Source organism: Arachis hypogaea, chromosome 2 (genome assembly GCF_003086295.3).
Source record: "Arachis hypogaea cultivar Tifrunner chromosome 2, arahy.Tifrunner.gnm2.J5K5, whole genome shotgun sequence".
In the NCBI taxonomy this organism is placed as follows: domain Eukaryota; kingdom Viridiplantae; phylum Streptophyta; class Magnoliopsida; order Fabales; family Fabaceae; genus Arachis; species Arachis hypogaea.
Genome location: NC_092037.1, coordinates 6985047 through 7011824, shown reverse-complemented (window position 1 = coordinate 7011824; position 26778 = coordinate 6985047). Strand labels below are relative to the sequence as shown.

The 26778-nt window shown below is 32.4% G+C and overlaps 3 protein-coding genes across 4 annotated transcripts; all 3 read left to right on the top strand.

The window, feature by feature from the left end:
* The first annotated feature begins 3778 nt into the window (after positions 1 to 3778).
* Positions 3779 to 5816, top strand: LOC112735390 (hydroquinone glucosyltransferase). Its single transcript, XM_025784931.3, has 2 exons — positions 3779 to 5092; positions 5273 to 5816. Exons 1-2 carry the CDS (start codon positions 4072 to 4074, stop codon positions 5695 to 5697), a joined length of 1446 nt encoding a protein of 481 aa, XP_025640716.1. The 5' UTR covers positions 3779 to 4071; the 3' UTR covers positions 5698 to 5816.
* A 5771-nt stretch (positions 5817 to 11587) lies between these two features.
* On the top strand, positions 11588 to 25660 carry LOC112735385 (peptidyl-prolyl cis-trans isomerase FKBP20-2, chloroplastic). Of its 2 annotated transcripts, XM_025784926.2 has the most exons (8): positions 11588 to 11711; positions 22762 to 22880; positions 22968 to 23043; positions 23121 to 23332; positions 23590 to 23699; positions 24465 to 24573; positions 24691 to 24767; positions 25297 to 25660. In XM_025784926.2, exons 2-8 carry the CDS (start codon positions 22856 to 22858, stop codon positions 25414 to 25416), a joined length of 729 nt encoding a protein of 242 aa, XP_025640711.1. In that variant the 5' UTR covers positions 11588 to 11711; positions 22762 to 22855; the 3' UTR covers positions 25417 to 25660. The 2 variants fall into 2 exon arrangements, with proteins under 2 accessions (XP_025640711.1, XP_072069966.1); XM_072213865.1 differs by lacking the exon at positions 11588 to 11711 and having other exon boundaries at positions 22974 to 23043.
* On the top strand, positions 17116 to 18508 carry LOC140176474 (uncharacterized). Its single transcript, XM_072208024.1, has 2 exons — positions 17116 to 17371; positions 17778 to 18508. The coding sequence occupies exons 1-2, from the start codon at positions 17116 to 17118 to the stop codon at positions 18506 to 18508; spliced, it is 987 nt and encodes a 328-aa protein (XP_072064125.1).
* Positions 25661 to 26778: the final 1118 nt, after the last annotated feature.

Sequence of the window (26778 nt, the reverse complement as noted above, 5' to 3'; positions counted from 1 at the left end):
TGCATAATCGAAGTTGCCTTTTGTTTTTGTGCTTTATGATTAATAATAATAATAATAATAATAATATATAAAGTTAAATGTATATAAATTACTAATATCAATAATAATAATAATTTAAGGATAAAAAATATTTAGTGAAGGATATAACTTTGATTGAACTCAAATAATTATAAAAATTAATTTAATTATTTATAATAAAATAATTTCTAAAAATAAAAAACTCTAATTTATAAAATAAATGATAACATATTTATATTTATATTTTTAAAATTAAAGGTCGTTACAAGTAGCACTAGCATCACCACGAGTGGAGAAATTATCTTTTTCCATATTTTTTTTAAGAACTTCACAAGTAGCATCAAACATGCATAGCAAGCTACGCACAGAATTCAAATGAGACCTCCATCTAGTATCTCCATCCAGCTCTTTACAAAATACCAATTTGATTAAATCCACTACCTGTCACAATTTTATCATTAGCAATTAAGTTTGTAATATTATTTGCTTGAACAATTCTTAACTAATCATGACGTTTAGGAGAAAGAGTCATGACATTTACAATTAGTGTAAGTTTTGAAAAGAATTGATGAACATAGCAAACTTCTTTGGCTGCCGAAACAAGTGCTAATTGTAATCGATGAGCAAGATAATGAATGTAATAAGCAAAAGGGCAATCTTTCAAAAATAGAGCTTGCAATCCATTCTATTCACCACGCATATTACTAGCTCCATCATACCCTTGTCCCCTAAGATTTTGAACATCAAGATTATGACGAGAAAGAACTGATGAAATTTCTATTTTCAATGTCAAAGAACACGTATCAGAAACACGTATAAGATCAAAAATCTTTCTTGAACACAATCGTACTTGTCTACAAATCTCAAAACCACAAACATTTGTTCTCGCTTTGACTTATCTCTTGCTTCATCAATAATTATACAAAATTTAGAATCACTAATTTATTCTCAAATTGTTGCATGCACTTTTCTAGCAAAGATATGCAATATATCTTTTTGAACGCCGGGAGATATATATTGAGCATTTTTAGGAGCATTTTCAAGAACAACATTATTAACATTCTGATGACAAAAATCTAAAAGTTTAATCAACTCAATAAAATTTCTCCTATTCAAAGATCCAGGACTTTCATCATCGCTTCTAAATGCACATGCTTAAAATGCAAGCCATCGAATAGCATCAATAGATGTCTTCAACATTAAGCGATTATTTGCAATAGTTTCATCACTGTGCCTATCAAGAACTTTGTCTATATGCTTAAATTGAGCCATTAAATTATCACAACATTTTACACATAAATTATGGAAGAATTAGAAAATAGAACCCTCGTGACATACAAATGCACAATTCACTCTGTTGTTTACTTTCTTCTAATTACTAAATCCTAACTCTGAAAATGTATTTTTTCCATCATTGCGAGCACCATAATGTTTACCAAATAAGTAGCAAGGCAAACAATAAGCAGCATCTTTTTCTGGTGAATATTCTAACCAACTTGAAAATTTCTTAAACCAAAAAGATTGAAAATATTGACAGTGATTGTTATTACCAAAAGTTGGATAGCTAATATTTGTTGGTTGGATTGGTCCAACTATTATGTATGCTCTATAAATTTTATCACGTTCATTGACATTATACTGCCAAATTGGACGTTGTTTTCCTGATCCCTTTCTAATAAAGAGATATCAACATCTCTTTCTAATCTTGAAACTTTGCCTTTATGTTGATGTGTATTTTGAGTAAGATTACAGAGTTCACTTACTTGAACTTTTTGTAAAACAAGATTAGAGGGTTGACTTGTTTGAACTCCAACATCACCAGTAACTTTTCTCTTAAAAATTACATCAATTTTATTTTGCTTTCTCATCATAAAATGTTCTAGTTTTCTTTTACCTGAAAAAAAATTAAATAATTATATACTCACATGAATAAATAAAGTCTAAATATTTTTTTATTAATTAAACATCAATAACAATATTTTTTTACTAAATCACTATCAATTTCACTAAAAAAAAGAGAGAATAAATCTTAAAAATAAATAAGCTATTTATCTATAATCTATGTGAACACAAAAAGATAAAATTATACTATTTTATAGTAAAAAATATAATTTGTTAATTAATAATTTTATATAATTATATATAAAAAAGGTAGAATGAGTAGAATAGTAAATACCTTTGCTATGATTGAAGACTTTGACAAATGACAATTGACAGCGAAGTGAGGTTGTGAGGGTGTGCTCCAAGAGAAGACCGAACTGGCTATGGCTGATGGCTCCAAACCTCTAAGAGACCAAGAGAAGACTGAACTGACTATGGGCTATGGCTGATGACTCTAAGCTTCGAAGAGAAGACCGAACGTTTCAATGTAAAAAAAAATAAGAACATAAAAGAAAGAGAATGTAGACATGTAATGTTTATTATTTAGAAATTTTAAAAAATTAAAAACTATTATATTTTATTTGGGTTGGGCCTCTTAGTTTATAGTACTATTTATTAGGGGCAGGCCTCTACTTGTCACCCCCTATGATATAGTTGTATCATTATATGTAAATAGATATTTTGCTTGAGATCTTCTTTTGTATGGATTAGACAAATATCCTGCATCTGCATAACCAATTAATTGTAAATTGGATTCATATGGATAAAAGGTAAAACAGATCCATATCAACTATTCCATGAAGATATCGAAAGATTTATTTGATTCCATTCCAATATTTTCTAGTTGGAGAGGAACTATATCTTACTAGTAAATTCACGGCAAATGATATGTCAAGTTGTGTATTATTAGCAAGATATATTAGTGCTCCAATTATACTGAAATATAATACTTCAGGATCAAAGATATCTTCGTTTTTTTCTTTAGGACGGAATTGATCATTTTTCACATCCAAAGACCTTACGATCATTGGGGTACTTAATGGATGTGATTTATCATATAAAATCTCATCAAGATCTTTTCTATGTATGTTGTTTGATAAATAAAGATCTCATTTTTTGTATGTTCGATTTGTATAGGATAAGACAAAATTTAGTCTTTCCAAAATCTTTCATCTCAAATTCTTCTTTTAGAGCTTTTATAATTGTTGGAATCTTTTCAGAGATTCCAATGATATTTAAAACATCAACGCACACAACAATTATAATGAATCTAGATACATATTTTTTTATGAAAACACATGGGCAGATATTATCATTCTTGAATCTGTTTTTAGTCAGATATTTAGTACGAGAAGGTGGAGCGATTGAAACATATATTGCACGCCCAAATATCTTTCATATTATTTGAAATGTTCCATTTTAAGAGTTTGGATCAATTTAAATTATTAATATTTTTTATTATTTTTAAAAAATATATTTTTGTATTTACAAATACATATATCTCGTTTACACTATAAACGAGATAATTTTTTATGATATATGAAAAAAATACACATATCTCGTTTATATTATAAACAAAATACATGCAAAATTATCTCGTTTACAATGTAAACGAAATAAGAGAGGCCGAAGTATTTTTGTAATAATTTTTAAAATTATTTATTTCAATAAATAAAATATTTATTTAATTTATTAAAATAAAAAATCCTAAAATCAGACCTACTAATTTCTGTAATTTATTTGTGTATTAAAAAAAATTGCAAGTATAGCCTCCATTTTCATTTTTTTAGTCAACAAATTTGACCGTTCAATTTATTTTATAATAATTTAAAAAAAATTAATATCATATTTAAAAAAAACACCAAGTCATCACACATCATTTTCATTCATATTAAAAAAAATTAGCCGATTTGCAAATCATTATTGTATACTTAATGGAATGAAGAAAAGAACATACATAATTTGTCATCTTGGGTCCACTCATGTTATGTTATCTTATCTCAGCTCTGATCTTGATGATGAATATATAATGTCTTGAATCTACGCAAGAGCTTACATCATTCACTCTTTCCACCAATTAATTCATTCACTCACTATAAAATCTCTCTTCATCAAATTAAATTTTCACATACAAGTTCCACATTAATTATTAATCACCATATTATATACACAATGGAGAAGAAAAATCACTGCATTGTTATGGTTCCTTCCCCAGGACTTAGCCATTTGATTCCACTGGTTGAGTTCTCAAAGAGATTACTATCATTTCAAAGAGAAAATTTGCATGTGAAGTTCATAGTTCCAACACTTGGTGCTCCTTCTTCTTCCATGAAATCCATTCTCAACAACTCTCTTCCACCAAACTCATCATTCATCATTCTCCCCCAAATCAACATTGAAGACCTCACTGAGAAATCTGATCCTGCAACTCAGATGAAAGAAACAGTGAAACACTCTCTTCCATTCATCCATCAAGAACTCACCTCACTCAGTTCCACCAATCACCTTGTTGCTATCTTGTTCAGTGTGTTCTCAACTGATGTTATTGATCTTGCAAGTGAATTCAACCTCTTAACTTATCTCTTCTTTGCAAGTGGAGCAACACTCTTTTCATTCTGTTTTCATTTTCCACAACTTGATCAGGAAGCTGATGATTCCTCTAAGAACTCCTTGTTGGAGTTAACAGATCCTGTTCATGTTCCTGGTTGTTCTGTTCCATTTCAGGTCAAGGATCTTCCTGATCCAGTTCTTTTTGAAAGATCAAGTGAAGTCTACAAATCATTTCTTGCTGTGGTAAAGAACTACTCATTGGTTGATGGTGTCATTATGAACACCTTCACAGATTTGGAACCAGATGCAGTAAAAGCTCTACAACAAGAACATGATAATAATAAAGGAGAAAAGAATGTTCCTTTTGTTTACCCAATTGGACCAATCATTCAAAGTGAGACAAGTAATGAGGTAAACAAGTTAGAGTGTTTAACATGGTTGGATAATCAGCCACCAAGATCAGTGTTGTATATCTCTTTTGGAAGTGGTGGAACACTTTCTCAAGAACAACTCAATGAGATTGCATTTGGATTGGAATTGAGTGGACACAAGTTCTTGTGGGTTGTGAGAGCTCCTAGCAACTTTGGTGGTTCTGCATATCTTAGTCAACAAAAGGAAGATCCATTACACTATCTACCATCCGGTACTTTATTTAAATTTGGTGAAAACTTTATTAAATCATGTGATGATTATCAATTATCAACTTTATATAAAAATATATGCATTTAATATTATATATTTATTCTAAGATAATTAATAAATACAAAATATGATAACTTCTGATTGATTTGGACTGTTGTTGAAAAATTTTTGTTACCATCAGGTTTTGTGGAGAGAACCAAAGAACAAGGCTTGGTGATTCCATCATGGGCCCCACAAATTGAGATTCTTGGTCATGGTTCCGTTGGTGCTTTCTTGAGCCATTGTGGTTGGAACTCAACTCTAGAGAGTGTGTCACATGGTGTGCCTGTGATTGCATGGCCACTGTTTGCAGAGCAGAGAATGAATGCAGTGTTGCTCAAAGATGTGCTTAAAGTGGCAGTGAGGCCCGAGGCTAATGAAGATGGGATAGTCAAAAGAGAAGAAGTGGCCAGAGTTGTGAAGGGGATCATAGAGGAGAATGAAGAAGGGTTGGAAATGAGAAAGAGAATTAAAGAGTTGAGTGATGCTGCTGCTGCTGCACTTAGTGAAAATGGTTCCTCTATGAAGGCACTGTCTAGTCTTGCACTGAAATGGCAAAACATTTGAGTAACATGTTAGTATCATGTGGAGATATTTTTATAGATATTTTTTAGTTACTTTTCTCTGTGTGAACAATAATAATGCACATCCTATGCATTTTTTCTAATAATAAAGTTTTTGTATTATTAGTTTTTTTCCTAAATTAGAAGTAAAATTCGAATAAGAGACTTTTAAGTGAAAATGAAGAGACGTATCATTAACTTATTAATTATCAATAAAAATAAAAGTTTATTTTCTTATTTCTTTTGTAATTATATTCAACAAAGATTATCGTAAACAAAGATGGCAAGTCTATTCAATTAGGAATACAACAATAAAAGGTTGGTCCAACCCGAAAGTTTTATTATTGTGTAACAAAAAATTAATGTATTTGATAATTATTTTATATAATTACATTTACATTTATATAAAAATTAAATAGACCTCTTTTGTCTATTTTATTAAAGGTGAATTTGGATTGATTTTTAAAAAAAGTATTTATTTTTTATCTAACTCCGCCTATGTTACACTTGCGGTACATAGCCGGTCCCAAGCCCGGATAAAGGAGGAGGGTTGTGTTAGGTCTTCGGCAACCAACGTAAAAATATAGCCGAACCCCCCATGACATGAATCAAAGACATTATTGCGCTAAAGCTAGGTCATTACCCGGAAGTAACGCGCCGTATGGCTCGAGTACGGTGTCAAAGCAAGAGCCGCTGCATCGGTGCCCGGATGTAGTGTTAAATGAGCAAGGGTTCTCGCGTTTTCGTGAACGGACGAGGGTAAATAAGCTAGTTCACAAAGGAAAAGGTAAATGTCGAAGCGACAAAAGGCTGAGATTTGGGACATGGAACATAGGCACTCTAACAGGAAAGTCCATGGAGGTGGTGGATACCATGACAAGGAGGAAGATTAACATTATGTGCCTACAAGAAACGAAATGGGTTGGTGCAAAGGCTAGGGAGTTGGATTCTTCTGGTTTCAAACTTTGGTATACAGGAAAGGTGAAGAATAGGAATGGAGTTGGAATAATTGTGGATAAGCAGTTGAAGAAGGACGTAGTTGATGTCAAGAGGGTGGGAGATCGGATCATATCTATCAAACTTGTGGTGGAGGGAGGTGCTTTTCATGTGATTAGCGCCTATGCACCGCAAGTGGGTTCGGACGAACAACACAAGATAAGGTTTTGGGAGGATCTAGAGAGTTTAGTTCAAGGCATATCTTTGGGAGATAAGATTTTCTTAGGAGGAGATTTAAATGGCCATGTTGGGAGAGAAGTGACTGGATATGGGAGTATTCACGGAGGCCATGGTTTCGGGGTGATCAATGCCGAGGGTAAAACTATTTTGGACTTTTCCTCAACTTTTGATCTTCTCATCGCAAATACATGTTTTAAAAAGAGAGACGAACATCTTATAACCTACAAGAGTGGCATGACAAGCTCTCAAATCGACTTCTTCTTGTTGAGGAGAGTCGACCGGAAATTTTGCATTAACTGTAAAATTATTCCGGGAGAGAGTTTGACAACACAACATAGGGTGCTCGTCATGGATTTTCGCGTTGAGCAAAAGTTGAGGAAAAGACATCATACGAAGAACCCAAGGACGAGGTGGTGGCGGATGAAAGGTGAGGAACAAAGAAGCTTCCTAAGACGGGTAGGAGAAGAGGCAAGGTGGGATGGGAATGGAAGCGCGGAAGAGATGTGGAGGGAGATGGCAGAAGTTATTAGAAGAACAGCAAAAGAAAGTTTTGGTGAATCTAAAGGAATAGGACCAAGAGACAAGGAGTCCTGGTGGTGGAATGCGAGTATACAAGAAAAGATAAAGATAAAAAGAGAATGTTTTAAAGAGTGGTCTTTATGCCGCAATGCAGATAACTGGGAAAAATATAAGGCGGCTAAGAAAGAGACAAAAGTGGCTGTAAGTGAAGCAAGAACAAGAGCATATGAGGGTCTCTACCAGTCTTTGGACACGAAAGAAGGAGAAAAAGGTATATATAGAATTGCAAAGAGCCGGGAAAGAAGAACGAGAGATTTGGATCAAGTTAAGTGCATAAAGGATAATGATGGAGAGGTGTTGGCTCAAGAGGAGAAGATTAATGAAAGGTGGAAGAGCTACTTCTACGAGTTATTTAATGAGGGACAGAAGACTCTTCCGAGCCTTGGTCGATTATGCACAAGGGAAGAAGATCAAAACTTTGACTACTATCGAAGGATTCGAGACTTCGAGGTAAAAGAGGCTCTAAAGCAGATGAAAAATGGCAGGGCAGTAGGACCTGATAATATCCCGATTGAGGTTTGGAAGGGTCTTGGAAGAAAAGGCATCAACTGGTTAACCAAGCTTTTTAATGAGATTTTAATGTCAAAGAAGATGCCTGATGAGTGGAGAAAGAGCACCTTGGTACCTATCTATAAGAATAAGGGGGATATACAAAGTTGCGGAAATTATAGAGGGATTAAGCTTATGAGTCATACTATGAAGTTATGGGAAAGGGTGATAGAACGGAGGTTGAGAAAAGAGACACAAGTAACAGAGAACCAATTTGGATTTATGCCAGGCAGATCTACCACTGAAGCGATATACCTATTAAGAAGGATGATGGAGAGGTATCGTAGTAATAAAAGGGATCTACACATGGTGTTTATTGATTTGGAAAAAGCGTATGATAGGGTACCAAGGGAGGTCTTATGGAAGGTTTTAGAAAAGAGGAGAGTAAGGATCGCATATATTCGGGCAATTAAAGACATGTATGATGGGGCCACAACTAGTGTGAAGACTCAAGGTGGTGTGACAGAGGAATTCCCTATTGGTATAGGATTACACCAGGGATCATCCTTAAGTCCATACCTTTTCACATTAGTCTTGGAAGTACTCACAGAGCACATCCAAGAGCCTGTGCCATGGTGCATGCTTTTTGCCGATGATATCGTCCTTATGGGAGAGTCAAGGGAAGACCTAAATAAGAAGTTGGAGTTATGGAGAGAAGCTCTAGAAGTGTATGGTCTGTGCATAAGCCGTAGCAAGACGGAATATATGGAATGTAAGTTCAGTCTGAGAAGGGAAAACTCCAATATAGAGGTGAAAATTGGAGAGAATACCTTACGAAAAGTTAAAAGTTTTAAGTATCTTGGGTGCATCATACAGGATAATGGAGAGATTGAACATGATGTAAATCATAGGATCCAAGCAGGTTGGTCAAAATGGCGGAGTGCATCTGGTTTTATATGCGACAAAAAAGTGCCTTTAAAACTTAAAGGTAAATTCTATCGCACCGCTATAAGACCGGCTATGCTGTATGGTACGGAGTGTTGGGCGGCTAAAGGAGAGCACGAACATAAGCTGAGTGTGGCAGAGATGAAGATGTTGAGATGGATGAGTGGTCACACGCGATTGGATAAAATAAGGAATGAAGATATAAGGGAGAGAGTTGGAGTAGCACCCATTGTGGAAAAGATGGTTGAATCGCGTCTCAGGTGGTTTGGACATGTGAGAAGAAGACCGATAGAACATCCAGTCAGGAGGGTGGATGAGATGGAAGATGGACAAAGGGCGAAAGGCAGAGGAAGACCTAAGAAGACCATCCATGAGGTGGTCAAACGAGATCTACATGTAAACGGTCTCTCTGTAGACATGATACATGACAAAGCACAATGGCGTCGTTTGATTCATGTAGCCGACCCCACTTAGTGGGATAAGGCTTTGTTGTTGTTGTTGTTGTTGTTGTATTTATTTTTTATCTTTTTTTAAAAAAATGTTTTTAACAAACAAAAATTATTTTATATTTAGATAAATTTTTTCAAAAAAAATTTAAATATTAAAAATGTCTTTTACTTTTACTTTTTTAAAAACAAAGTATTGTTAGTTTTTTGAAAAAATAAATAATTTATTTTTTTTAAATAAAAACATCTTTTTTAAAAGACGTATTTAAATAAATTTTAAATTGAATAAAAATATTTTATTTTTTTTAAAATAATTTTTTCTATTAAAAAAAAGTAAAGTATCATTTTTGTTCCCAACGTTTGAGGTAAGTCCTATCTGTGTCCCTAATATTTAAATCGTCCTATTTGTATTCCTAATGTTTATAAAAGTGATTCAATGTTATCTTACTATCAATTATACTAACAAATCAGATTATATTTTTCAATTATTTTCATTTGGATGTATTCATTTTCAATTAGATCTCACTTGGATATGTTCGATTTTAATATTATACCCATTATTTGTGTTTAGATTCAATTATTTTCCTAGAGAAGTGAATTATGTAAATGTTGTAGGAATTAGTTTCAACTTTTGATAAGCTATTTTTCGGAGTGGAGTATCGATTCTATCCCAAATATTTGTATTCTAATTTCAAGAAGAGATTTTTAAAACTCAAACTAAAGCGTTCATGATGTGTAATTGACGGCAGGATAACATTAAATCACTTTTATAAACGTTAGGAATACAAATAGGATGATTTAAACGTTAGAGACACAAATAAGATTTATTTCAAACATCGAGACAAAAACCATATTTTACTAAAAAAAATTAATCCAAACAGTTCAGTATCTCTATATTATATACACTTTTGACTACTGGCTGCTCCTAATAAATGACAAATCTCTCTTCTTCATCTTCAAGTTGCTCACCAGTTATTTCATCCACATTCAGCGACACTTTATTGACTTGAACCTAATCTTATGTATCATTCTAGACAAATATTCATTCTACCTTATCTTATTATTTTTCTAATTGATTATACACAAACTTTCTTTATTCATGTTAAAGGTTAAAGGTGACCCTTCAACCACTACAAAATGATCATCAATTGGAATTATCGCTTAGCCTTTAATAAAACTTATATTATTGCTTAGCCTTTAAAGGTTAGTGACCCTTCAACCACTACAAAAATAATCATCAATTGGAATTATCGTTTAGCCCTTAAAAATTTGTCTCCTCTTTGATAATTTTGTCAGTTCTCTTTCCGCACAATTGAATTGCCCCTCTGTCCCAAAAATATAAGCGTATGCTTCCACCTTGGACCTACAAATTCTCTTGTTATCACTTATTAACATGGCTAGATACATAGTATCATTACAATTAGATGATTCCTTCATATATTATAATCAACATACCATGAAGATACTTGGTCTAGATGTTATTTTATAGATTAATTATTATGTTAGTCTCTATAATTTTATCGAATTTTTAATTAAATTTTTATTTTTTTTAATTGAATTCCTATAATATATTATAATTTGTAACTAAGTTTCTATCATTACAAAAAACATTGAAATCAATTGAATATTCTATTTCAAATCAATGAGCGAAAGAAATTATTCTACCTGTTTCTAAACCCAGCTATTTCTTTTAAGTCAAAATCCGTATACATCTTGAATATGTAAAACTAGTTCTAAATCGTTGTCTTGCCATTCCACCTGTTTAACTTGACTTATTGTGGCACTACAATGAGAGATTCTACCCTACCATCCTCAATATGTAGAAGCAGTTAGTCGATCATATTAGTCGCTATGAAATAATTAAGATATTAATATAAAAGATATTAATGCCTATTATATACTACTTAGTCGCTATAAAATAATTAAGATCATACAACACACATTTTAGTATCAAATTTACTTTAAAATTAACTGTGTGGCTGGTTAATTTTGTGTGTTAACTTTTTTTACACCGTTTAAATAATTTTGTTCTTTTTTTTATGCTGAATAATTTTGTATAATACGAACTAACATCTCTGTTAATTTACTTAATTAAATAATAATAAAAATAGAACTAATTAAGATAATAAGTATTTTATACTTTACTTAAAAAATTTTAAGTTTAAGTTATAAATTATATATAATAATAAAAAATTATGAAAAAAATTAGTATACTGAAACTCTCCTATATATATAGAATATAGTAGAAGTAGCTGAGTTAACCAAATTGTTTTGTTGCTTATCTTAATTATATTGAGTAGTATTACCTGGAGAAGAGGAGAGTGGATAACATTAACAAAAGAGCAGAAAGCTTCAAGGCCATGGTTCCACTCTCACTCACACTGTAATTGCAACAACCCTTCTCTTCTTTATTACTTCACCATTTATTTCATCCACTTTCATGGATACTTTGTTGACTTGCGGAACCTAATCTTATGTATCTTTCTAGCTAGCATATCTTATTATTTTTCTAGTTGATTTATACACAAACTTTCTTTATTTATATTAAATGTTAAAGGTGATCTTTCAACCACTACAAAATGATCATCAATCGGAATTATATTGCTTAGCCTTTAATTACTTTATTTGAATGTTATGATTATGGATGAATGTTTATTTGTCTTTACTTTGAAGGACTTGAAATTCTAAGAAAGCAGTCCTAAAGAAACAAAAAAAAATCATTTTTATTTTTTCCTTAATTCCTTTACTATTTTTTTAGTTGGGCTTTATACCATTAAGACTTTTGAAATTAAATGTATTTGGATCAACAATTATTTTTTATCATAAATGGTTTTTTGGTGGGCAGAGTGGGAGGTCCATTACAAGCATGAAGATAACTTTTTATCCATCTTCATCGAAAGAAAGTGCAAAAAGCTAAAGATAGAGATAAATTCAACCAAATTAGATTGGTCTAATAATTAACTTATTAGTCCGCTTAACTAAGATGTCATAATTAAATTAACTTGTATATGATTTTTTCTCATTACTCTTCAAGATAAGATTTACATACCCTATGAAAAAACTATAACTATTGCTATTTTTCTAAAACTTTCTGCTTAACCATGCAGCAGGAAGTAAAGGACAAATTAAATTCACCAGAAGAAATTTCAAATTCAAAATATAACCCTATTATAATAGAGAGATTAATGATAGGACAGTTAAGTGTACAAGCATTTCGAATAAAAAAACACATTTCAATTGTTCCTGCTAATTTTTGTTGGGTTAAACTTCAAAATCTATTAAACAAAAAAAAACACACTTCAATTATTCAAATTCACTATAATTTAGGATTACATTTTACCACTTTCTCCTTTTTTTTTTTAACACCGCTGTGCTCAGCACCACCGTTGCCGTTTCATACAAAGGTTACCGTCGTCACTGCTCGACTTCCACACACGTTGCACTGGACTTCTAATGAAAATATTTTTTTAATTGGAGCGTTTTTTTATGATTGTATCTAATGGAAGTGTCTATTACATGTATCTCCTTATGCATATGTCTTCTAGTGGAAGTGATTCTTGATCGAATTGAGAAAGTAAAAAAGAGATAGAGAGAGCACGCTGCGGTGGACAGCGGCAATGCAGATCACGAGGGAGATGATGCTGCGGTGGTCCTGCGGAGGACAAAACTACACATGCAAAGCGCGCGTTGCGGCCATGGGAATTGGTTGCGGAGGGCACGGTCACTGCCAGAGGATCGTCGGGGTGGAGGCCGCAACGGCGCAGGCGCGGGCTTGGCCTGGGAATGCGAGCGGCGAGGATGTCACAGGCGAGTATTGTGGGTGTGAGTGCGGCGCGGATTAGAAGGCGGTACAACGAGAGAGAAGCGATGTGTGCGGCGCACTGTGGAGGCGGCGATGCGGCGGTCTACGCGATGGGAGCCGAGGCACTTCGAAAGCTGCGATGTGTAGATCTCGTGATCGATGAGAGAGATGGAGACGTTTAGAGGAGGTTACTGAGCAAAGGATTAGATGGTCCCAAAACGTTTGGACCATTAAATAATCCTATAACAAAACATATTTTTTAAGTTTTTTAATAACTGTTGAATGGTCTTTTTCTAATTTTAATTACAAATTAACCCCATATATTTTATTTAATTATAAAAATTATTTTTTTTTATTTTATAAATTATTATTTTATCATTCATCTATTATGTTTATTAACAATAAAAAACAAAAAAATAACGAATTAGATCTTCCATTATTCGTAATAACTTTTTAGCAATCCTAATCGATTAAAAATTTTTCTTTGATCCGTTACATCCGTCGAGGGTTGTAAAATCGTGTTTCTTAGAAAATCAATCGAACAAAACAATCGATTGAATTTCAGGTTTCCCGAAACTCAATCGATTGGACTCAAGTTATCACAAAACAATTGATTGAAAGTTACAAGGCAGTATGGTTTGCCCAAAAATCAATCGATTGGTCTTATTATCCAATCGATTGAACTCATCAAAGCAATCTGGGTTTAATTAATTCAATCGATTGGTTATGAGAATTTAATCGAGTGGTTATGTTTTGAAGTTTGTACGTGACTAATGGCATATTCCAATTCAACCGATTGGTATGAGAATTCAATCTATTGAAATGTGACGTAAATAAATTTTTATCTGCATCGATTGGTATGATAATCAAATCGATTGAAATTTGAAACGCGCTATATATTAATCTTGATACCCATGCGTATTCAGCCTCCCTCCCCTTCTTAAACATAATAACACCATTTCTGCTAATCTCTCTTCTCTCTCTAAATCTAAAAAACTTCTCTCTTCTTCTCTAATCCCACCAACATCCACTCCAAACTACATACATATTATTAATCCTCATCCAAATCCCTACAAAACCCACCGAACCAATATTATTAATCCTCTTCTTCTTTCTTTTCGGTGGGTTTTGTAGGAATTTGGATGAAGATTAATAATATGTATGAAGTTTGGAGTGGATGTTGGTGAGATTGGAGAAGAAGAAGAGAGAAGTTTTTTGGATTTAGAGAGAGAAGAGAGGCTAGCAGAAATGGTATTGTTATGTTTAAAAAGGGGAGGGAGGCTGAATACGCATGGTTACCAGAATTAATATATAGCGCGTTTCAAATTTCAATCGATTGGATTATCATACCAATCGATAAAAACTTATTTACGTCACATTTTAATCGATTAAATTCTCATACCAATCGATTGAATTGGAATATGTCATTAGTCACGTACAAACTTCAAAACATAACCAATCGATTGAATTAATTAAACCCAGATTGTTTTGATGAGTTCAATCAATTGGGTAATATGACCAATCGATTGATTTTTGGGCAAACCATACTGCCTTACAATTTTCAATCGATTGTTTTGTGATAACCTAAAGTCCAATCGATTGAGTTATGAAAAACCTGAAATTCAATTAATTGTTTTTTTAATCCAATCGATTGATTTTCTAAGAAACATGATTTCACAACATGTAACGGATGAAAGATAAACTTTTAATCGATTGGAATTGCCAAAAATTTATTACGATCAATAAAAGATATAATTCGTTATTGTTTTTGTTTTTTATTGTTAATAAACATAATAGATGAATGATAAAATAATAATTTATAAAAAAATAATTTTTATAATCAAATAAAATATATGGGGTTAATTTGTAATTAAAATTAGAAAAAAATTATTTAACTGTTATTAAAAAGCTTAAAAAATATGTTTTATTATGGGACTATTTAATGGTCTAAATATTTTGGGACCATCGAATCCGGTGTCAGGTTACTGTTGTCTTATTTGCCTGATTCTTATTATTTGTATTGAAATATGTTTAATGTTGTTGAATATTCAAATTTTAATTTTTAAAAATTTAAAATTAATAATTATTAATTAAAGTTGTTATAACTTGACGGATTGTTTTTTGGTCCCAATACTTTTCCTTCGCCTTAACATGAGATATGGAGAAGGATTTGGATGTAATACAGACGACCTAACCTAATAATTGTATTAGTCATTAATTTCACGGATTGAGAAATCACAGAAAAATAATTCAACGGTTACTCCAAAACTTCTAGTCAGCCGATGCCACAGAATGAAAAGCTAAAAACAAAAGGAAACACCTCCTCTGTCCTTGTGAATTCCTTTGCAGCATCAAGAGCATGTGTTGACAATAAGCTAAAGAGAATATCAACAAGATGATTGGTGGGGCTCAGTGATGTTAGTTCTTCATGGAGGAATGGAAGAGTCTTTCACTAATAACCTCTGTATTAATCCATCTTTAATAATAATAATAATAATAATAATTTTTATTATTATTATTATTATTATTAGATTAATCTAATAAGTATTTTGTACTTTAATTAAGAAATTTTAGATTTAAGTCATATAAATAATCAAATATATTTTTTTATAAACTATATATGATAAAAAATATTTTATAAAAGAAAATTATGTACTAGAATTTTTTTATATTTCTATTATATATAGTAGAAGTAATTAATCATTATTTAGTACTCTCTTTTAGTGTTCTGTCAGGATTTTATTAGTGCTATGTTAGAATTTTATTAGTGCTCTATTTAGAGCTTTGATCTTGGGGAGATTCTTTGCAAATAAGGTATTTTTGATTGGCACAATTGACAATGCCCTAAAGGCGTTATAGGATAAACCGGAGGAATTCCGATCGATTGAGAGAGGTCCTAATCAAATCCAATTCTTCTTTGAGAATGATCTTGTTGTTCTCAGAATTGAAAAAGGATCTCCTTGACTCTTTAAGGATTATATCTTGCATGTGAGAAGATGGGTTGAATCGGATGAATAGGACCAGAAAAGCATTACTTGTTTTCCAATCTGGATCCAATTCTGGGGTTTGTCTGAGCAGTTCAAAACTAATCATATTGGAAAAAGACTTGAGGAGAAAATTGGAGAGGTGATAAACATTAATTTTTTCTCTGTTCATGGAAGAGAATCTCAAATTCTCAAGACCAAAGTCTGGCTAGATGGTGATAAAAGGGTGAAAAACAACATTCATATGGCTGAACTGAATGGTAAGGTGCTGGAAATTGGATTGCGATACGAGAGAATTGAAATTTTCTGTACCTACTGTACTTATTTAGGACATGATTACAAACAATGTTCTAAATTCATGGAGGATTCATCAGCGGGCGCTATTAAACAGGATCGTATTGGTGAGTGGGTCAAAGCAGAACAAGTGGGCAAGAGGATCGAATGTGGAGGAACTAGTGATAACTTCAGCTTCAATAATTCAAACTCAAGCACTCCCCAAAAGGACAAAAAACAACTCTATGGAGACATCTAGAGGTAATAAGGAGGATGATAATTTTTCGGAAGTGGTTTGGCAGTCAATTGAGAAGACTAGTGAGGCATTAGTCCTGCAAGATATTACTAGTACTGTGAACACTGATGAATTTGTCCGATAGAACTTACCTAATGAAAGAATGACTAGCAGGAGTTCTAAGTGAAAACAACTTGCTAGACAAGGGACGGATTCAAGTAAGCTGTTCGGAGAAATAAAAAGAAGAAATAAAAGGAAGGAAAATGAAAAATGAGGGTAAGATGATTTGTATAGTTGATGATATAATTGCTGAAACGAGGGTGGAGAGTGCTAGCCTTTCAATGGCACCCGAAGAGATATGAAGCTCATTACGTGAAATTGTTGGGGTTTGAGGAGACTCCCGACAATCCACAATCTCAAAGGGATGTCACAATTCCATTCTCCCAATATGGTTTTTCTATGCGAAACTAAAAAACAATCTCGACAAGTGAAAATGAAGTTGAGATCATGTGGTTTTATAAATTGGAAGACTATTGATCCAGTGGGTAGCACTGGAGGCTTGACATTAGCTTGGATGGACAATGTGGTAGTGCAAATTATTGATAGTTCAGATTTTTTCATCGTGGCTTTGGTGAAATACACATCGGTTAATGTGGAATGGAATCTCGTTGGTGTTCATTTCAGCAGCCATGAACAGATCTGTTCAACACAATTTCAAGAGGTGTTAGCAATCTTACAGCAGCAACAAGGTAACTCATGTATTTTGGGAGACTTTAATGCTATTGTTGATTAAAGTAAAAAAAGTGGAGGTAGTCTTAAATCACAGTTTTCTATAACAGATTTTAATTATTTTATTGGTGATAATGCTTTACTTGACTTGGGAATGATTGGTAGACCTTTCACTTGGAGTAATAGGAGGAGAGTAGGAGAATTGATTCAAGAATAACTGGATAGAATCTTAGTGGGAGAAACATGGCTGCAATTGTTCCCTAATCCAGCAATTCTTAGATTGTTTGAGACGGGTTCAGACCATGCCCCTCTCCTTTTTTACACTAATCCACAATCTGAACATTCAAAAAGAAGATTTAAATTCCAAACCTGATGGTCTCGTGGAGGATTCAGTCCAAATTTTGATTAGTGAGGTTTGGAATACAGAAATTGAAGGCTCCCCCATGTTTCGACTAGCTCAAAAGTTTAAACTCGTTCGACATCGACTGGTCATATGGCAGAGGACTGGTCTTTCAAACTCTGAAAAACAGATTGATGAAATTATAGGGCAGCTAGAAGAAATGAGGGCATCAAGTTTAATAGGAGGTCTTGAAATCATGGAACTTGAGCAAAACTTAAAGAGGACCTACTTGAATGAAGAATTCTATTGGAAGGATAAATCTAGAATTAAATGGCTAAAAGAAGGAGACAAAAACACTAGCTTCTTCCATCAAAAATTTGAGGCTAGATCTAGGAAGAACAAGATTTGGAGACTCAAGGTTGAGAATAAAGAGTTGGCTACTTCTAATGTTGCCATCGCAAGGGTGGCAGTGGAGTATTTCAAGGGCATCTTTACTTCCACCAATCAGGCGGATTCTGGGTCTTTTTTCTTAGACTTTGAGCTTAAGGTTACAACTAGCATGAATCATAGGCTACAACGTCCGGTCTCTTTTGAGGAAGTAAAAAAAGCTACATTTAGTGTACACCCATATAGTGCTCCAAGAGAAGATGAGATAACAGCTAAGTTCTTCCAATTTTATTGGGATAGTGTGGGCGATGATGTATTCAAGGCAGTTAGAAGTTTCTTTCGAGGAAGGCGCATTTTAAGGAGTTTCAACCACACTAACATCTGCCTCATTCCTAAGATTCCTGATGCTTGTGACATGTCCCAGGTATGACCCATTAGTTTATCCTCTATATTCTACAAAATCATCTCTAAGATACTGGTTCATAGATTACTAGGGTGTATGAATAAAATTATTAGCCCTAATCAGAGCGAATTCCTAAAGGGGAGACTCATTTCAGATAATATTCTGATAGCACATGAGTGTATGCACTATCTCAAGCAAAAAAAAGAGAGGTTTAGAGTATGAGATGATCCTTAAACTTGACATGAGTAAAACATATGACAGGATTGAGTGACAGTTTTTGTGATTTATCATGAAGAAGATCGAATTTGATTCTACATGGATAGGTTGGATTCATGAATTGGTAATGACGGTTTCTTACTCTGTGGTTGTGGAAGGCCAACCATACAATTTTTTTAAACCAAATAGAGGCATCCGTTAGGGTGACCTTCTATCTCCTTTTCTTTTTTTATTTTGTGCAGAAGGCCTCTCCTTCTTGCTACACAAAGCAAAGTAAAACTGGCACATTCAAGGGATCCAAATTACAAGAAGATGTCCTAAGGTTAATCATTTACTTTTTCCAGATGATTTTATGTTATTCTGTAAGGCATTAGAAGACAATTATGGGAGGATCTTAGATTTATTAGGGGACTTTGAAAGTTTCAGCGGCCAAAAAGTTAACCTTAATAAATATGCAATCTTCTTCAGCAATAACACTCCTCATGATATACACACACCACTTGCTATTACCATGAATATTTCAAAGAGCTCAAGACAAGTATTTGGGACTGCCTTCTTTAGTAAATAAATCGAAAAAGACCACATTTTCTGCTGTCAAAAAAGGGTTATAAAAAAAGTCCAAGGCTGAAAACGATATCTTTTATCTAATGGAGGAAGACAAGTATTACTAAGGGTGGTAGGAGAAGCAATCCCAATATATACCCTGTCTTGTTTCAGACTTTCAGATAATATAATCAAGAAAATCCATGGCATTCTTAATCAATTCTGGTGGAGTCAACAAGCTGTGGAATGTCGTATAGTTTGAATTAGTTGGGATACAATGACAATGGCTAAGAAAGAAGGAGGGCTTGACTTTAAAGACTTACGTGCACAAAATTTGACTCTCCTAGATAAACAATGTTGGAGAATTGCCACTAATCCTAATTCTTTATTATCTAGAAGCTTAAAAGGAAAATATTTCAGATATAATTCTATTCTAGATGCAGAGTTGGAGTCCTTACCTTCTTGGGGATGGAGGAGTATCCTTGCAAGTAGAAGTGTCATTGAAAAGGGGTTAAACTGGAGAGTTGGTTCTGGAACAATAATCCAAATCTTTAGAGATCTATGGCTCCCTCCTCCATATTCATTCTCAGCACCAGCTCTTACAAGTTAGTCCCAAGCTGGACATTCAATCTTCTTAGTTCGTGATTTGTTCTCTGCATATAAGTAATGGAATCAGTCCCTAATTAATTCAATATTCTCTCAAGATGTTGCCCAGAGAATTCTATCTACAGTACCAGGGAAGGGGAAGATAAAATTCAATGGACACTCAACAGATCCAAGATATATGATGTAGTTTTAGAATATAGAGTTGCTTACCTTTTCCACCATGTTTCTCTAGAATTTTGTCCAAATATCATGCAACAACCGAAAATTTAGAATTTTCTTTGGAGTCTGACAGCCCCACACAAGTTTCAGGTATTCGGGTGGAAGTCCCTCCATGAAAAACTCCCTGTCATGCAGCTCATAAATCAGCGATTCGCAAGTACTTCATGATACGGAAAAATTTAATTCTGTAGTAACTACCGGCAAGTATACCGGGTTATATCAAGTAATAAAACTCACTTAGAGTGAGGTCAATCCCACGAGAACTAAAGGATTAAGCAATCAATAATTAGTTGATTATTCTAGTTAGACGGTTCAATTTGGAGTTATGAGAAACAAGAAATGTAAATGACTAGAAATTAAAATAAAGCAATAAAGTGCAATAAAGTAAATGACATAAATGTGAAGTATAAGAAAGTAAAGTACTGAAATATAAAGTGCAGAAAATTAAATGTGCTAGAAATTAAAGATAGAAAATATTGGGGATTGGAGATGTTGATTCCTCTTGAATCAATGGGTCTCAACTCCTTCTCAATCATGTAAAGTAGATCTATGGCGGATTATGAGTAATTAAACCCCAATCTCTTGGTGATTTAATTTCTCTTCACATAATCAATTGCCAATCTCTTGATCTAATTGCTCATGAGAAGATGTGAAGTTCAATTTCTAATTCAAAGGCCACACAACTCTGAATACCTCAATTCAAAGTGGTTACATGTCACATACCGGACTAAGAATGTATTGATCAAGAGGACTATGAGAGAAGAGTCTCAAACTGAATTCCATGACTCCTTTCTCAAATTTATCATGTAATTCAAGTAGATTCAATCCCTCTCTCAATAGTAATTGGATCTATGAAGCACAAAAACTCTTCCTTAGATAAACAAGCATGATTTCTAATCTCATACTACATAATTCCAATGATCCCAATATTAGAGCGGTTACATGTCACAATACCAACTCTAAATCAAGATCAATTTCATTATGCAAAGGGAGTTCAAACTGAATTCTATGATTCCTTTCTCAAGGTTCACATAGAATTATAATAGATCCAAGTGAATCTTTGAAGAACGGAACTCTCTTCTATGTATGAAGATAGAATTGACAAAAAGAAGAAGAAATAAATATCAATTCAATCAAAATTGAAACAGAGCTCCTTTTCCAAATATAGAAATTAAAGACTCATAATATTTACAAAGTGATATGGAAGAAATGGAGGAGAAGAGAAATGTGGAAGGGAGGGGTCCAAAGACCCTATCTCAGGGAAAGTGTGCCAATTCTCAGAATATCGAATTGCTTCTCCCCGAATTTCCCCCATTTTTCTACAACATAAATCAAATTAAAGAGGTGAAAGCAATATACAATTTAAACACAAAAATACTCAATAATTAAGTATGATTAATTAAATTTTAATATAAAAAAGTATAGAAAAATACAACATGATGCTCAATCATCACTTCACTAACTTGTCCCATTTGCAATGCTGAACCAGAATCCTTGTTATATTGCATCTTCAACTGTCCAGATGCTTCAGAAATTTAGAACAAGAGTCCAACAGCGAACTTGGCCCCAAATCCTAATTGCATATCCTTTTTCGATTGGTGGAGACTCCAAATTGTTGTCCTTGATTAACGACCTGTGAGTAAGAACTCAGTCACCATTTTATTTTGATTATGGCCTGGCATATAAGAAAGGTGTAGGAGGGTGTTCGAACGCCAATCTATGAATCCTGAAGAACTTTTGACAATTGCTACCAAACAAAATTAGAAACTTGTAAACTTACCCTCTGAAACCTCAATTTAATTCTAACTTTGTTTTCTTCTTAATTTCATTTTTTTTACTGTGCCTCACTAATGTTTAAGTAAAAAATAGAAGAACTCCTTTTTTTATATAGTCCTAAATTTTATACAAAATATTTTTTTTTCATTTGAAAGAGAATAACCTACTGTCTTTAAAAAAAAAATTAATCATTATTTAATTGATATATAATCTTCAATTACTAAAAGTATACAACTGAGATCATATAAAATTATCTACAGATTTAGCTAGTTGAATTAACCAAATTCTTTTGGTGCTTAATCACATGATAATCATTATTTATTGGTTTTTGAAAAAACAATTTTTTTAGAAAAAAAACACTTTATTTCTCAAATTATATATCTAAATATTTTAAAATTTAATAAAAATATATATTTTTTAAATACTTTTTAACTGAAGAAAGACAATTCAATCAAAATACTGTAAATTAATCAAATTCTTCATAATGGAACACGTAATAAACTGATCGCCTTAGTAAAAAAGATTCACTAAATTGAGTAAATTTAATGTTAATAGGAATATTGTATACTATTATCAAGAGTAAAATATTTTTTTAATTATTTTATTCTTAAAATAGGAATTTAATTTATATGACTATCATGTGTTTAGTTAATTTTTAAATAATAAATCTAAAATTAGTTTTATATATATATATATATATATATATATATATACTTAGTTGTTTATATGATTTTTTTACAGACAAATATAAAAATTAAATTTCTTAAATAATTATCTAAAAAATTGAATTATAAATTATAATTATAATAATATATTTGAAGGTGAATGTAATATCTTTACATAAAAATAATAATTAAAATTATTATGTAATTTAATATATCTAAAGTACTTAATATATGAATATTTTAATATGTGTTTAGGTAAATAGTTATGAAGGAGAGTGGATAACATTAACAAAAAGAGCAGAGAGCAGCACTTGAACTCTGGTCGGAGAAGACAAGGCAAGTGAAGGCCATGGTTCCACTCTCACTCACACGCTGTAATTGCAACAACCCTTCTCTCCTTCTCTTTCTTTCTTTCTTCTTCTTCTTCTTCTTCACACTTTATTCCTTTTCTTTTGTGGCAGTTACAGCCCCCCTCCCTTGTGCTATTCATGGAGCTAAACAATTAACTCTCCAATGCACAAATCATGAGCAGGACATGTAAGACTGACCCTTCACATTCTCCTGCCATTTATTGCTTATTATTCTTCTGTTTTTTGCTTATGATTCTGTGACAGATTACAGGGTAGTTGCATATCTGAGAAAATAACATTAAGGAGGACACTTGTTCTTTCTGCTTTTGTATCAACTTGTGTTTTTCCAACCTTATCTTCTTATGCCAAGACTAAAACTAAGAATCCATATGATGAAAAACGCCTCCTACAACAAAATAAACGGATACAGCAAGAAAACAATGCACCTGAGGATTTCCCAAATTTCATAAGAGAAGGTAATTAACAATGTGATTCTGCAAATTTTAAGTAAAATATGTTACTTTTTAAGTTAAATAAGGAAACAAAAATGCTATGTAAGTACATGTGTAGTTTAACTTATTTTTAGTGTGTATTTTGTATTTCAATGTGTATTCTATACTGATGGCTGATCTTGGCGTACACCTAGCATGATTGACAAGGAAATTTTGTTTGTTGTGAACCTCTTGTGTATGATTTTTTAAGTAATGATCTGATTTATTAATGTACATTTCAGGTTTTGAAGTTAAAGTAGTAGCACCGGATAACTATACCAAGAGTGATTCGGGGCTCATATACCGGGATTTCGAAGTTGGTAAAGGTGATTGCCCAAAGGATGGTCAGCAGGTTTTTCTTTTGTTTTTCTTCCCAATCTGCTACTTCCTAGATTGTTCTTTGTGATTCAATCTTAAGTTCATTGTTGGGGCAATTGTTCTTCAGTTGCATACTTATTTGTTTCTAGGAAATAGGAATAATTTGTGCTGGTTTGAGCTAGGGGAAAATGGATATTGATGTTTGAGTAGTCTCAACTCCAATGGAGTGTTTTTGGAGTTTCAAATCTGATGTGAACATGAAGTGAAATGATTCGAAATTTCACTTTGCATTGGAGATGATTAATGAAATGAGACCGGTCTCACTTTAGAAAGACGGTTTTACTTTGGTGGAACACCAATTAAATTTTGCCACCTTCTATAAAGTTTAAAATGAATTGGAACCAAACATTAGAGTGATAAATTTTATATTCAGTCTCAAATCACTATTTATGACATGTGGTCTCAAAATGAAATTGAACTGAGACCAAGCATTGGAGATGCTTATGTTGTTGGTTTGTAGCTAAACCTGGTTTTTGGCTGTGAAATCAATAGATGATGCTATACTCTTTCTGTCATTTATGTTTTCTCAAGTGTGATTGAATGAAAAAGGATGAGGTGAATAGTGAAAGTTGCCAATATTATAGCTTTGAAGATACTTAAAAAAGTATCATTTCACTTTTCGGCATTGCGAAATTGCAACTTCTAGGCTGTTGGGCACTAACATTTTTAAGTTGATTTTAGTGCACAAAATATATTGATCAGTTTGTTCATTATCTGATTACTTGTTCATGTTTGGCAGGTAACGTTTCACTATGTCGGCTATAACGAATCTGGCCGTCGTATAGACAGCACTTACTTACAGGGTTCTCCTGCCAGAATCCGTATGGGAACTAAAGCATTGGTTCCTGGTAAAACTTCAAATCTTAGTGCCATTTTTTCCCTTGAGAATGGATGTGAAAGATTATTCATTTTGTTCTTGAGAAATTTTTTTATTATTTTTTCATTTTTTTTTTCTTCTGATGCAGGATTTGAGGAAGGAATTAGAGACATGAGACCAGGTGGAAAGAGAAGAATCATTATTCCCCCTGAACTTGGGCCACCAGTGAGTTCTAACATGTCTCATTTTCTTGTTCTAGAAGCTACTAGATAAATATAATATATAGCAATAGCAGTTGCATAATAGTTCTAGATTTCTCTTCATCTATGTTAGAACTGAAATCTTTTACTGATGCACACTCCTTGGCCGAAATCTCCCCCAAACTGTCACAGTCACAGCACCAAACGCATCGGAAGCTTTTCGAGTCCACCTTTAGTCTCACACTGAAGAAATTTGACTGGATATTGAAGTCTATAAGTTGGATCCAGAACTTAGAATCCTGCCATTCTAAACAAGATTAAACTATGTTAAAACAACTTTCTTCCTAACAACTAATTAATCAACCTATAATAAAATGAAATAATCTACTATTTTTGGCACTTGTCATTGATCAGAACTATGTTGGGATTGCATTAGCATATAGTTTTCAATCCTATGCAGCTCTTAACAACAGTACATCAATCTTAGTTCTTCTCTATTTTATGCTTCCAAAGCAAGTAATTTCTATGATCTGATTGTTTTTTGTGTTATGCAGGTTGGACCTTCAACCTTTTTCAGCTCAAAACAATTTGAAGTTTTTGATGTTGAATTATTAAGCATACAGAACTGTGAAAGGAGGACCATAGCTTTCTACTCTGATGTTGTATGCAACTGAAGTTCCTTACTTTATTTGTTACCTATACCTTCATAATTTCTTACCAAAATGGTTAACTATGGAAGATTATTAAGGATGAGTTGGAACTTGGAGACATAATTGATTATTTGTAATTTATTTTCTTCTTGTAGAAAGTTAAAGATAAAACCATGTTTCTCTAGAAATAGGAAATCATGCACATTATTGAAAGAACAAAAATTTAATGTAAATTATGCATACATTAATAAAATTGTTATAATTAGAAGGGATAATTGTTATAAAAATGAGTTTTCTTTACCAACAAAATCTGTCACTAAATATGTTCCTACTTTGACTCTTCAAATGCAAAATGTATTCTGGATCCATAGACTTCTTCACTTGCCTATTCTTGCTCCGCAAATTCTTGTGCTATGCACACGTGTTTTTTATGAGATATCCTCTTACATATTATTATTCTAATAATTGTTTTAATTTTTAAATAAAGCAAAAAGGTAAATATAAAAATTATTTTTTATAATATACATATTAAGGAAAGAAAAAATATGACAAAGTTTAGTGATTTTTATTAAAAAAGAAAATGTAATTAAAAAATATGTCAAACAGCCTATTAATTTAAATTAATAAATATTTTAAATAACATAAAAATTTATTATTAAATCCAAATTATCAGTTGAAGAAATCTTTTATTTTAAACCGAGTTTAGCTAATGAGTACTCAAATAACATTTGAAAAAAGGTGCAGAAAAAAAAAAACATTCTTAAAGAAAAGTAAATATTTTTTTTTTAATTTCAAATACACCTTTTTTTTTGGTTTAATTTTAAGAAATATTTTATTTGAAGCGGCAACAGTTTTGAATTTTGGCTTTGTGAGAAAGAAACAGAGAGAGGTTTCAATTCATTGAATTAAATAAGTCACCAAAAAATTCATTGAATTAAATAGAATTAATTTATTATTGCTGAGGAGTATGACAGAATTTTCCAATTCCGAAGGAGAAACAAACACTAAACCAGTCAACCATTGTTGAAACCCACAAACCTAAGAAATTTAGTAAAAAAAATTTGTTCCTTTTTCTTCTTTTCTTGGAATTCTTAAGGGAGCATTATGTAATCTTGTTCTTCTTTCAGGTTATTAAACCATTATTCCACTTTAACCCACGACAATAATAAAGACGTCTCACGACCACAAATTCATTCCAACAAAATACACAAATTTAACTATAATTTTAGTCTTTATTTTATCTCATATTTATCTTTATCTTATCTTTTATCTTTCATAGGCTAATATTATATATATATTCTTAGTTTTACTTTCATAGTTTACAATCTTTAATCAATCAACAATCAATAAATTTTTTTCATCTTTTATTTTCTTTCATTATTCTTT

Coding starts and splice junctions, on each gene's coding strand:
- LOC112735390 (XM_025784931.3), top strand. CDS start 4,072: ATGGAGAAGAAAAATCACTGCATTGTTATGGTTCCTTCCCCAGGACTT. Junction 5,093..5,272: donor ATTACACTATCTACCATCCG/GTACTTTATTTA, acceptor TGTTACCATCAG/GTTTTGTGGAGAGAACCAAA.
- LOC140176474 (XM_072208024.1), top strand. CDS start 17,116: ATGAAGTTGAGATCATGTGGTTTTATAAATTGGAAGACTATTGATCCA. Junction 17,372..17,777: donor AATCTTACAGCAGCAACAAG/GTAACTCATGTA, acceptor TTTGGAATACAG/AAATTGAAGGCTCCCCCATG.
- LOC112735385 (XM_025784926.2), top strand. CDS start 22,856: ATGGTTCCACTCTCACTCACACGCT. Junction 23,044..23,120: donor ACAAATCATGAGCAGGACAT/GTAAGACTGACC, acceptor ATTCTGTGACAG/ATTACAGGGTAGTTGCATAT. Junction 23,700..24,464: donor GCCCAAAGGATGGTCAGCAG/GTTTTTCTTTTG, acceptor CATGTTTGGCAG/GTAACGTTTCACTATGTCGG.